Genomic DNA, 12,187 nt, shown 5'->3' on the forward strand with positions numbered 1-12,187 from the left:
CCTCCGAGAGGCATGAACGAAGCAAGGGGGAGGAGAGGGGTGAGGCCCAGGGTTTATTAAGCTTTTAAAATTAAGGTTCAATTTATACATGATGGACTTTGGGCCCCGGAAGAGGAGGGGGAGAGCAGGATTCATTCTGGCCTTCTCCAATGAGGGTCCATCTAGAAAAAGCCCCGAGGGGACCTCCCAGAAACACAGGTGGGGGGCTCCTCACTCCCCTACAAAGTCGCTTTCCTGGTGCCAAGTGCCCAAGACAATTCATGAGATGATTCCCCAAAAAAACTGCACTTCAGCACACACGAGGTCAGCTGGGTAGCTCAGGGGATAAAGTGCCAGGCCTGGAGTTGGGAGGACCCAGGTTCAAATGTGACCTCAGACACTTCCTACTTATGTGACTTTGGGCAAGGGACTCAACTCCATTTGCTGCAGAGCCACTGCCTTTCTGTCTTAAAACTGACACTAAGGCCAAAAGTAAGGGTTAAAAAAAAATACACACCAACCTTGGCTCCCCCAAGACCTAACCAAGTGTCCCCAAAACCCTCTCTGGGGATATTTAGCATAGAGTGAGACCATCCATGAGGAGCTGCCAGGGGTGAGCAGCAGAGGAATAGGTCTGAAGTCAGAAGTCAAACTCTGACTAAATAACCAGCAAATCCACAAAGAAGCGCCAGAAAAGGGGAATACTCAATGCTGGAGGAGCTAAGGAAAGACAGGCTCCCTATTTCCCAGACAATGGAACTGTGAACTGGTGATCCCTTCACCATAGTTACAGAGCCCAACCTTAAAAAGGTTTTTTGTTTTTGTTTTTTAAGTAAAATAAAGAGAAAGGAAGGAAAATTACAAATAAAAAAGGAAACAACATAAAAAGTTATTGTGGTGACTGGTACATCCAAGACCTCCAAGAAAAATGGGAATTGCTCTCAAGCCTAAAAAGAATTAAAAGAGCTGCTCCAAAAGTATTTTAAAAATCAAATAAGAGAGGTAGAAGAAAAATTAAGAAAAGAAATGAGCGATATAGGAAAATCATGGAAAAAGAGTCAACAGTTTGTGGTAAAGGAGGCACAAAAAATACTGAAGCAACTAATACCTTAAAAAAACAACAACAGAACAGGCTAATTATAATTAGTAAAAGAGGCACAAAAAATCCAAAGAAGAGAAAAATTTCTTAAAAAGCAAAATTGGCCAAATGGAAAAAGATATACAAAAATTCACTGAAGAGAAAAACTTTTTCAAAGATAGAATTGGCCCTTTGGAAAAAAAAGGTACAAAAATTCACTGAGGAAAAGAACTCTTTGCAAAGTAGAATTGGCCAAATGGAAAAGGAGGTACAAAAGTTCCCTCAAGAAAATCACGCCAAGGGCAGCTGGGTAGCTCAGTGGATTGAGAGTCAGACCTAGAGACGGGAGGTCCTATGTTCAAATCTGGCCTCAGACACTTCCCAGCTGTGTGACCCTGGGCAAGTCCCTTGACCCCCATTGCCCACCCTTACCACTCTTCCACTATAAGCCAATATACAGAAGTTAAGGGTTTAAAAAAATCACACCATAAAAATTAGAATTGGTCAAGTGGAAGCTAATGACTCCATGAGACATCAAGAAACAATCAAAGTCTAAAGAATGAAAAAAAAAATAGAAAAAAATGTGAAATATCTCATGGAAAAAACAATTGGCCTGGAAAATAAGTCCAGAAGTGATCATTTAAAAATTGTTAGATTACCTGAAAGCCTCAACCAAAAAAAGAAGAAGAAGAACTTAGACATCATCTTTCAAGAAGTCATCAAGGAAAACTGCCCTGATATTCTAAAGCGAGAGGATAAAATAGAAATGGAAAGAATCCACTGATCACTTCCTGAAAGAGATCCCAGAAGTATAACTCCTAGGAATATTATTGCTAAATTCCAGAACTGTTAGGTCAAGGATAAAATATTGCAAGCAGGCAAAAAGAAACAATTCAGATATTGTGGAGCCACAGTCAGGATAACACAAGACTTAGCAGTTTCTACGTTAGGGGACCAGATGGCCTGGAATATGATACTCCCGAGGGCAAAGGCGCTAGGACTTCAACTAAGAATCACGTATCCAGCAAAACTAAGCATAATCCTTCAGGGGAAAAACTGGGCATTCAATGAAAGAGAGGACTTTCAAACATTCCTGATGAAAACACTAGAGCTGAATGGAAAATCTGACTCTCAAAATACAACTCAAGAGAATCATATGAAGGTAAACAGAAAAGCAAAATTAAAAGACACTGAATTAGGTTAAACTGTGTACATCCCTACATCGGGAGATGATTCTTGTCATACCAAAGAACTCTGTCATTATTAGGGGAGTTAGAAGAAATATACAAAGATAGAGGGCAAGGGTATGAGTCGAATAAAATGGGATGATATAAAAAATAAATTAAGTCATGAGAAAGAGAAATGCTTTGGGAGGAGGGGGAAAATAGAATGGGGTAAATGAATGCAATAGTGGGGGCCGGATGGGGGAGGGAAGCATGGGAACCTTACTGTCATCAATATTGGCTCAATGAGGGAAGAGCATACACAATTAATTGGGCAAAGAAAGCTATCTTAAGCTACAGGAAAGTAGTAGGGGAAGAGGAGAAGAGGGTAAGACAGATAGAAAAGAGGGCAAATTGAGGGGAGGCGGAAACCACATACGGTAAATAGGATGGCAAGTTATACATAGTAACCCCAAAGGTGCAAAAACTTTTTACAAGTCTCTCTAAGTTAGCCTCATTTTTCGAATACATAGAGAAACGAATCCAATATTTAAGAATATAAGTCATTCCTCAATTGATAAGTGGTCAAAGGAGAGGAACAGGCAGATCTCACACAGAGTAATTACAGCTCTCCACAGTCATGCAAAAAAAAAAAAAAAAAAAAAAAAGCTCTAAATCAATATTAATCAGAGAAATGCAAATTGAAGTAATTCCAAGGTACCACCCCACCAACAGATAGATGATAGAAAAGGAAAAGGACAAAAATTCAGAGGGAATATGGGAAAGCTGGGACACGAATGCACTGTTGGAGAAGTTGTGAACTGATTTAATCATTCTGGAAAGCAATTTGAACCCACATCTAAAGAGCTATAAAACAATTCGTATCCTTTGCCCCAGCAATACCATTACTAGGTCTGTGTCCCAAAGAGATTAAAAACCAAAAAAGGGAAGCCCCTACATGTACAAAAATATTTAAAGCAGCTCTTTTAAGGGGGGGCGACACTTTGGAGATTGAGGGATCTCCATCAATTAGGGAATGGCTGAGGAAGTTCTAGTTTATGACTATAATGGAACACTATTGTGCTGTAAGAAATGACGAGCAGGAGGATGTGGAGATTAATAATGAACAAACAGAGACCTAACTTAAAGGTTACTAACTGACCACTCCCAGAACAAAAGAGCAGGAGGGAGGAGTTGCGGCCAAATATATAAAACAATATCGGGGGCAGGTGGGTAGCTCAGTGGATTGAGAGCCAGGCCTAAAGACGGGAGGTCCTAGGTTCAAATCCGGCCTCAGACACTTGCCAGCTGTGTGACCCTGGGCAAGTCACCTGACCCCCATGGCCCACCCTTACCACTCTTCCACCTATGTGACAATACACCGAAGTTCAAGGGTTAAAAAACAAAACAAAACAAAAAACCCATATCGTGACCTCGCAAACGTGGAGGCGCAGGAGAGATTAAAGGGAATTTGGGGAAAACTAAGGGACTTATGGGGGATGAAGTCCAAGGTTCAAAATCTCCATTTATACAAGGAGCTCAGAAAAACTGGGAAAGACCTCCAGGAACTGAAGCAGAGCGAAATGGGCAGAACCAGAACATTGAACAGTGTCAGGAGTACTGTAGGATGAACAACCGTGAACATCAGCTATTCTCAGCCTTCCAGGGATCCAAACTATCCCAAAGGACTCTCACCATCTGCTTGCAGAGGAAAAGAACTAAGAATCTGAATCTAGACCCCTGCAAACTTCTTTCATTTTCTTAATTTTTTCTCTTTTTTCCTTTCACAAAAGGATTAGTATGTTTTACATGATTACATATGTAAAATCTAAATGAGACTGCTTACTGTTTTCAATGGTGGAGGGGGATGGAGATAGGGAAGGAGAGAACTTGAGACACAAGAGTCTTTGAAAAATGTTGGAAACTTTTTACATGTAATTGGAGGAAAATAAAATTAGATTTTAAAATAACTAAATAAATCCCTCAAGTGCCAAAAAAAGAAAAAGAAATAAAGTGGGCCCTCATCCACTGAGGAATCGACCAATCAATCGAGCCCAGAGTCAGCAAGCATTGTAGGTGGCTGCTGTGCACAGGGGCCACCAAGAGAGGCAAAGGACAGTCCCTGCTCTCGAGCTCACAGACTAAGGGGGGAAATAGCACGCCAAGAGCTCCAGTACAAACAAGCCCGAGACAATGAAATGAAGTAGCCAACAGAGGGAAAGGCTTTCTTTGGATTTTGTTTTTTATTTTATAGAATTCTTTTTTAAAAATTTGATTTTCAAACTCCCCCCCCCCCATCTGCCTTTCCTGGCATGACACTGACTAGCCGCATGAGGTCAAGCAAAACTGGTTTCTGCATCCGCCACGTTCTACAAAGAAAGTGGCCAGGGCAGCTTCGGCATGCATTCTGCCTCTCCCAGCTCTCCCGAGACCTTTGGCACTCTCTGGGGTCATCGTACTGACCAGAACGGCCAAGTCCTTCCCAGCCAGCCATCGTACAATATGCCTGTTCCCTGCAGGACTGTCCTGGACGTGCTCACACGTCCCTTTCTATCAGTTTGGGGCTCCCCAGGTTTTTCTGCAGCCACCTCCTCATTCTTCACAGCCCACTAAGTATTCCACCATGGTCTTATGCCACAGTTTGTTCATCCAGTGATTCACCCCTTCACTTTCCAATTCTTTGCCCCTACAGAAAGAACAGCGACTAATATTTTTGTACGGGAGGTCCTTTCCCCTTTTCTCCGATCTCTTTGGGGGTACAAACCGAGTAGTGGTAATGCTGGGGTCACTTTGATGGCCCTTCGGGCATGGTTCCAAATTGTTTTCCAGAATGGTTGGATCAGTTCCCAACTCCGGGAAGTGGGGGTTTTAGCTAGGATTTGGAGAGGGCCAGAGAAACCAGGTGGAGATGAGAAAGGAGAGCATCCAGGGCACAGAATGCCCAGAGAGTGTCTCGTTTGTGAATGGCAAAGAGGCCTGGGTCTGGACTAGAGTACGTGGGCAGGGAGGGACGCGGGGAGAGAGGTGCTAAGAAGCCTGCAAGATAAAAGGGGGCGCTAGGCTATGAAGGGTTTTGAACATCAAACAGAGGATTTGAGTTTGATCCTGGAGATAACAGAGAACCACTGGAGGTTACCGAGTGAGACAGAGAGCGAGCCAACGAGTGAGCGAGTGAGTGAGAGAGAGAGAATGTGTGACACATCTGTGCTTTAGGAAGCCCAATCTGCTATGGGGAGGGTGACCTGGAGTGGTGAGAGAGACTTGGGGCAGGAGATCCAACCCTAGAACACTCTAGTGAATTTATTCAGAAATAAAAAAGGAGTATTTTCTCTTTCAACAATGACTGACATGGAAGTAAGCTTTGCGTGATAAAGCATGTATGATCTAGATGAAGTCTCTTACTATCTCTGGGAGGGGGGAGGAAAGGAGCCAATTTGGATCTTATAAGTTTGGAAAAACATGTGTGGAAAACTTATTACATGTAATTGGGAAAATAAAACATTTTTGAATTAAAAACAGAAAAAAGGCAGGAAGAGGTGTCTGAATGGCTGCAAAGCAAAAGCAGAATAACATCTCTGGGAAGGAGGAAGAGGAGCAGAGGCAGGGCACCTGAGCCCCAGGGCCGACTCTACTGAGCAGCAGAGGGTTTGCTGAACAGCATTTCTTTGTCCCACTGGAGGCCACTGATGGGAAAGGGAGGGGAGGATTTCTTTCCCCCAAAGGGACCGAGACAAGAACCATCAGCGACCCAAGTTTCACGAAATTGACAAAGGCTGCCTATGGATTTGGGGACGGTTGGCCCAACATGGTCTCACTCTTAGAGACCGCAAGCCTGGAAAAGAGGCCGTCTCTCTCTGAACCTCCGTTTTCTCATCCGTAAAATGAGGACAGTAATTGAACTACCTTATGAGGTGGCTGGGAAAAAGGATCTTGTCCCACAATCAAGTTTGAGCCATTGCAGGTTTTAATTCAATTACTAACAGACTGACATAGGCCCTTTATTCCCTCTCTAAGCCTTCATCTCCTCCTTTGTAAAAGCACCGACAAGGGGCACAACGCAGAGTGCCAGGCCAGAAAACTTATTTTCCCGAGTTCAAATCTGGCCTCAGATACTTACTAGCTGTATGACCCTACACAAGTCACTATTCCTTGTTTGCCTCAGTTTCCTCATCTGTCAAATAAACCAGAGAAGGAAATGGTAAACCCTTTCAGTATCTCTGTCAATAAAACTCCACGAGGGGTGCAAAAAGTCACAAAACAAGAAATGATGAAGGCCTGCCCTGAGGAGGGGGTAGATGTGAAGCAGGATCAACAGGCCTTGCCAACAGCCTGGTGAGACCCAGGGAGGAGTCCAGGATGACTGGTGACAAGCCAACCAAGCCATCCCTGCATGTGGCAGGGGTCAAATGGAGATGTAGGATGAGAGGAAGGAGCTGGATGAGTTAGGAGACCAGGTCAGTGTGTGTACAAGGGGGAAGCATGATTGGGGGCTGTGAGATCAAGAACCTCCAAGGAGATGAGGCTGATGAGTCTGAGAGTGAACCAGATAGCAAGAAGCATGGCCTGAGTCTCCTTGTCTACCCAAGAGGAGGGCCTAGCACTGGCAAGGAAGACTAGGGGTCTGGTACCAGCTGAGTCAGCCACGTGACACAGCCCAGAAAGGGACAGTCCCTTTGGGAGTTGCCTCTTAGAGAAGCATCAATAAGTGGGAATTAAACCAGAATCAAGAAGGACCAGATAACTGAATCAGACCAGAAGCAACAGAAGGGCCTAGAGAACAGAAGGCTTTCCAGAAATAGAGTTCCAAAGAGAACACAGAGAAAAGGACCTGCCTGTACCAAAAGTTTTAGCAGCTCTTTCTGGTGGCAAAGAATTGGAAACCGAGGAGGCGTCCATCACTTGGAGAGTGGCTAAACAGGCTGTGGTATATGGCTGAAATGGAACACGGCTGTGCCATAAGAAATGACCGACGGGACGAGCTCAGAAACACCTAGAGAGACTTCTGTGAACTGATGCAAAATGAGTGAGGAGAGGCAGAAGAACAGTGTTGACAGCCGAAGGAGCTGTTGGCATACGAATGCAGATGGAGCCATGCCACTGGCCTCATTTCCTTCATGAGTTTTTTCTGGCACGTGTGAGATGTCTTCTTTCTGTGTATCGCATGACAACACTGGAATAACCTATGATTGTCTGGGGCGTGGGGCGGGAGAGAAAGTGGATCTCAAAAGGTCAGAAAGCAATCGTTTAAAAAATTGCTGAGCGTGGGATGTGACCCCTGAACGGAGCAGCTGCTTCTGTGAGGTGTGAGCGCTGGGTACTGTGCACGGCGGGGGCATGTTCACGCACTTTAGGCTAGGGCTCAGCAGCCCTGTGACCGCTGGCTCCCTCATGGAATCCCCAAGTCTGACACCATCTGGAGCTGTCCTTGCGACACGCATGCAGGTGAGGCAATCTGGTCGCCCCGTGAAGAAACCAGGGCCCCAGTGTTAGAAGCAGCTGCTTAACTACAGAAAGTGAGCCAATGCCCGTCAGCCAGGAAGCTGGCAAGTTCGAGCTGAAGATCCAGGAGCCTGGCACCTGGCGCTCCGCTAGGACACTCATGGGAGGTTTTGTGAACACCTGAGTCACTCGTTCCACTAGTATTCCCCCAGTGGGCAAGGTGGCTCCTCTGACGAGTATGTACTAAAGGCTAACAAGGGTACAGAGCTTTATTAGGTGTGGGAAGGCACAAGGAAAAGCACCACAGAGCTGCCTCAAGGAGCTTACCAGCTGGCAATTCCAAGATGGGGAGACACGGAATTTCTGTACACCAATACTCAGAAAGTGAGAGTTCACGGGACGGAGGAGGGGTCGCTCTGATCTGAAGAAGGATCAGTAAGATTTCAACAGGGAGCCTGGGGTGTCTGTAAGTTCTGTGCCTATGGTTTTGAAGGGGTGCAAAGCTCATCCCCACAGCCCCCCATTTCTGAGATAAGGGGCACCAATGAGGGGCTTCCCCCCTTCCCTTCTTAGGCCTTGCCCAGTGCCCGGCACACAGTAGGTGTCTCATAAATGCTTATTGAGAGGTTCAGCAGGGTCTGAGGTGGGATTTGAGCCCAGACCTTGCTGGGTGGGTGGCCCCTTCTCCTTTCCCCAAACCACAGGCCACATTCCAAATGAAGCCGCCCATGCGACTGCTGGCAACAACAAGGATTTCTCCTTTGCGTGGCTCAGAAGCAGCCTGGAAGAGGTCCTGCCCAGTTCAGGCCTGTGTGCCAGGAGCCGCTGGAGGACGCTGGGTACCCAGGCACACGCCTGTCCCAAGTGGCCCCTGCAGCCCTGAAGGAAGGTCTTAAAGCTAGTGGACACTGTGTGGCCTGGAGAAGAGGCTCAGAGGCTGAGGGACAGGGCAGAGGAGGCCCCGGCAGCTGAAGATGGCACCAACCCTTCTGGTACCAATGAGTGAGATCCAATCCTGGGGGTCCGTGTGTGCAGTCAGTCACAAAGGTCAATGCGATCTGACACTGAGCTCAGACTCCCTAATGGTCCGGACTGAGCCAACATCCCAGCCTCTCCCCACTGTTTCTCTCTGGCAAGAGGAGAGAACCTCTGCTCTGCTCAGCCCTCACCATGACAACTGTGTGACCTTGAGTAAGTCTCCTCCTCCCTCAGTTTCCCAATCCACAAAATGGGAGAATAGGACCAAGTCTGCTAACAGCCTCGAGATAACCCACTGCAAGCCCCATCGGTGATCCTTAAGCCCAGCTAGCACCACCAGGACCCCCTTTTCTGAGGGGTCAGGAGAGAAGAGCTTTCCCAGACAGACAGACAGACAGACAGACAGACAGACAGACAGGCACTGAGAGCTGTCAGGCAGTCCCACCGCCTTTCCTCTGTCTACAAAGATCTGGAGTTTGCTGCCATGGCAACCCAGAGGACTTCTCAAGGGGGATGGCCCCCCACAAAGAGTCTGGTCTAGGCCACATCACTCTCCTGCACCTCAGTTCTATCATCATCAGGCCTCGGCTAAGGTCCCTCCCAGCTCCAAAACACCTGGAGTGGAGGAGTCAGAGTAAGGGGAGGCCAGCAATGGGACTCTCCTTGCCCTGGGGGCTTCCTGGGTCACGGGGTGGCCCCACATTCCCGGGGCTAAGGCAGCTTTCCCCACCCTCCCAGCGCTGGGAGAGGCCTGGGGGAAGTCTCCTAACTGCTTCCTGGCCACCTCTCTCTCCTTTTTATCATGGTTCTAGAGGAGACAGCATTCTGGGCAGACCTGTTCCACTGGGCAAGCTCCCATGCAGGGGCCCAGAGACTAAGCGGACAGACCAAACAGGCACAGGCTGATTCTGGGGCCCAAATATGCCCTGAAGGCCTATAAGACCTGCCCCCCCCCCCCAAGCCCCACACACAAAGGGCCCTGTGATCAGAGGGCCATCCTGAGGCAGGCTGCCTGTCCATCTGTCTGTCTGCGGTGAGGCTCCCTTCTGGAACACAAGTCTCCCTGTGAGCCCCACCTCTCAGATCCAGGCCACAATGTCAACACAGGCTAGAACATGGGGCCTGGTGGGGGAGGGGGGCCTGTGACTGGGCCTTCTGTGAGCAAGCTTCCCCACCCACTCCCACCAAAGGCAGGCCCTTCTCCAAAGCTGGTTCTGGGATCCAGGCTTCTAAAAAAGGGCCCTGAGGCTGATGGAGCCTCCAGAGACCAGAGCCCCCATTCACTCCTCTAAAGCCAGGGGAGGCTGTCCAGCACTGCCTGGACTCTCTGGGACCCTCAGCGCCCCCCAGCCCAGGCTGAGAAAGGCCCCGGAGGGCCAGACTGCAGAACTCCCAGTGCCCCCTCCCCATTTAAATGGGAGCTCGGGCCAACTTTGCTCCCCCTGCCCCTCTAACAGGGAGCCTAGCACATGGGAATGCTTACTGGCTGCCTGCTGAATCGACTGAACTCCATGAGGCGGCAGAAAGAAGGCCAGGGTCCGGGGGTCTGGGCCGGCCCCCGTAAGATGAGCAATCCCTGCCAGCCCCCCAGATCCATGATGTCCTGAGCCGAGGACCCCGATGGGGTCTCAGGGTGCCCCTCCTGCCTCAGAGTCCAGGGACACAGCAGACCCGGGAACACTGCTCCCTCCTGAGCAAATCTTAGTCACAAAGGCAAGAGGCATCTCTACCAACTCAACGGGTGGGCAGCATGCCGCCCACACCTCCCCACATGAGCCAGCCCACCAGGGAAACCTGATGCCATGGAACCACCAAGTTATGGAGAATGAAGGCACCGTTTGGGAGCAAAACTCCAGGGACACTCAGTAATAACCCGGACCTTCTCTTCCAGGCGGGCGAAGGGAGACTTTTGGCAGACAGAGCTAGTAAGAGCCTGGGCCAGGATCTGAACTCGGATCTTCCAGACTTCCAATCCTGTGCTGAGGGAGGATGTGCAGGCTCCGAAGGGCAGTGGCATCTATTTGCCAAGGAAGAAAGGCTACCCAGCCGCAGTGAGTACCTGGAGTCAAGCTGGCCTACCTCCCTCAGTGCAGGGCGCCTCGAGTTCCTCACTGGAAGGTGTAGTGGGCCTTAGATTTAACATCCAGATCTCAAGTGGGGCTACATGCAGGCCCACCTCCAATGGGGGTGAGGCAGGAGAGCCCAGAGACCAGAAAGCCAGCCTCTCTTGGCTGCCGTCTGGGCCTCCACTTTCTCCTCCATACAATGGGTTCTCAGCTGCCCTGAGAGCTCTGGGCCCAGGGCAGAGCTGCTGCTGCTCTCCATCTGGAGGCACCTGTGCCAGGTATAGAGGAGCTGCCCAAGGACTGGGGGTGCCACAGCCAGGCTGCAGGGATGGGCCTCAGCCCCTCACTGGTAAAATGAGGAAGCTGGGTGTGGGCCCTGCCGGCCCAAGTTAAAGAATGACAGACCTCATTAATTCAGTCACTCAGGCCACCAGAGAGGAGCCCTGAGGGGGAGAAGGGATGGGATGGCCTTCCAGCTCTAAGTCTGGGGAGCTCCGCGGAGGCCCCGGATCTGAGGCCCCTGATCTGAGGCCCCTGGGCGGGCGGGCAGGCACCCCTCCCCAACCTGCGGAACAAGCAGAGGGAGAGGCTGGGCCCCAGCCGGTGATGTCAGAGGATGGTTACCAAGGGAGGGGACAGGCAGGCAGGCCAGGTGAGCCCGGCCTGGATAAGGTGGCTCCTGACCCCATCAGCCCGGGCGAAAAGGACCAAAGGAAGCCAGGAGGGGCCAGGTGGATTCCCAGAAGCCAGCTCCCTTCTAGGCAGGTCCCTGGTCACCCCCGAGTGGGTGGGTGAGCCGCCCACTAGGGAAACCTGATGCCATGTATCCTGCCACAGACCGCTCCCACCTGCTGCTCCTGCTGGGGTCCCTGCAGGGCCCAGGAACCCTGCTGGCCCCTCCCCACCCTGCATCTTCCTTCTCTCTCCTTTCCACCCACCACCTGCCCTGGGGGCTGCCCATCTCTCTCCACAAGTTCCGCTCCCTAAAATCGCTGGAAAGCCGCCTAAGCCTCCAAACTTTCTCCCAGACTTCTCCGGGTTCCCTCCTTCCCTGCCTCTTGGCCTCTAATTCTAGCTTTGCCCCTGGGGTGGGCCACTGACCCTGACCCCGGCCTCAGTTTCCCCAGCTGGAAAGTCAAGGGTTGGAAGAGATGTGGGGCCAAGGGGCGATCCACTCTCCACACTACCCCGGCACCGGTGTTCCCTAACTAGAGGTGCGCTCCTGAGTGGGGGGGGGGGACAGAAAGCTCTGGGGGAGGGGAATGACAGCTGCACGTGGGGGCCGGAGCCGGGGGAGCAGCGCGAGGGCGTGGTTCCGGGGGCGTGGGGCGCCTCCGGGAGGGGGGTGCGGGGGAGGGGCACGGCGAGGGTCCTCGCGCAGCCGCACTCGCCACTCACCATCGATGTCCCCTAGAGTGAGTTCGTCTCCCAGCTCCGTGAGGGTGTCCATGGTCTCCATGGCGCCCAGCTCGCCGCTCGCCTCC

General features: G+C 50.2%; 1 protein-coding gene across 1 annotated transcript in view; it reads right to left on the reverse strand.

Moving 5' to 3' along the window:
• Positions 1–11,907: 11,907 nt before the first annotated feature.
• The window catches only part of CCDC134 (coiled-coil domain containing 134), a 21,295-nt gene continuing 21,015 nt past the window's right edge, over positions 11,908–12,187 (reverse strand). Inside the window, exon 6 of the mRNA XM_044679303.1 lies at positions 11,908–12,183. Coding sequence (XP_044535238.1) covers positions 11,908–12,183 — 276 coding nt within the window. The remainder of the gene's footprint in view (positions 12,184–12,187) is intronic.

The sequence above is a fragment of the Gracilinanus agilis genome, chromosome 5 (assembly GCF_016433145.1).
Source record: "Gracilinanus agilis isolate LMUSP501 chromosome 5, AgileGrace, whole genome shotgun sequence".
NCBI classification, from domain to species: domain Eukaryota; kingdom Metazoa; phylum Chordata; class Mammalia; order Didelphimorphia; family Didelphidae; genus Gracilinanus; species Gracilinanus agilis.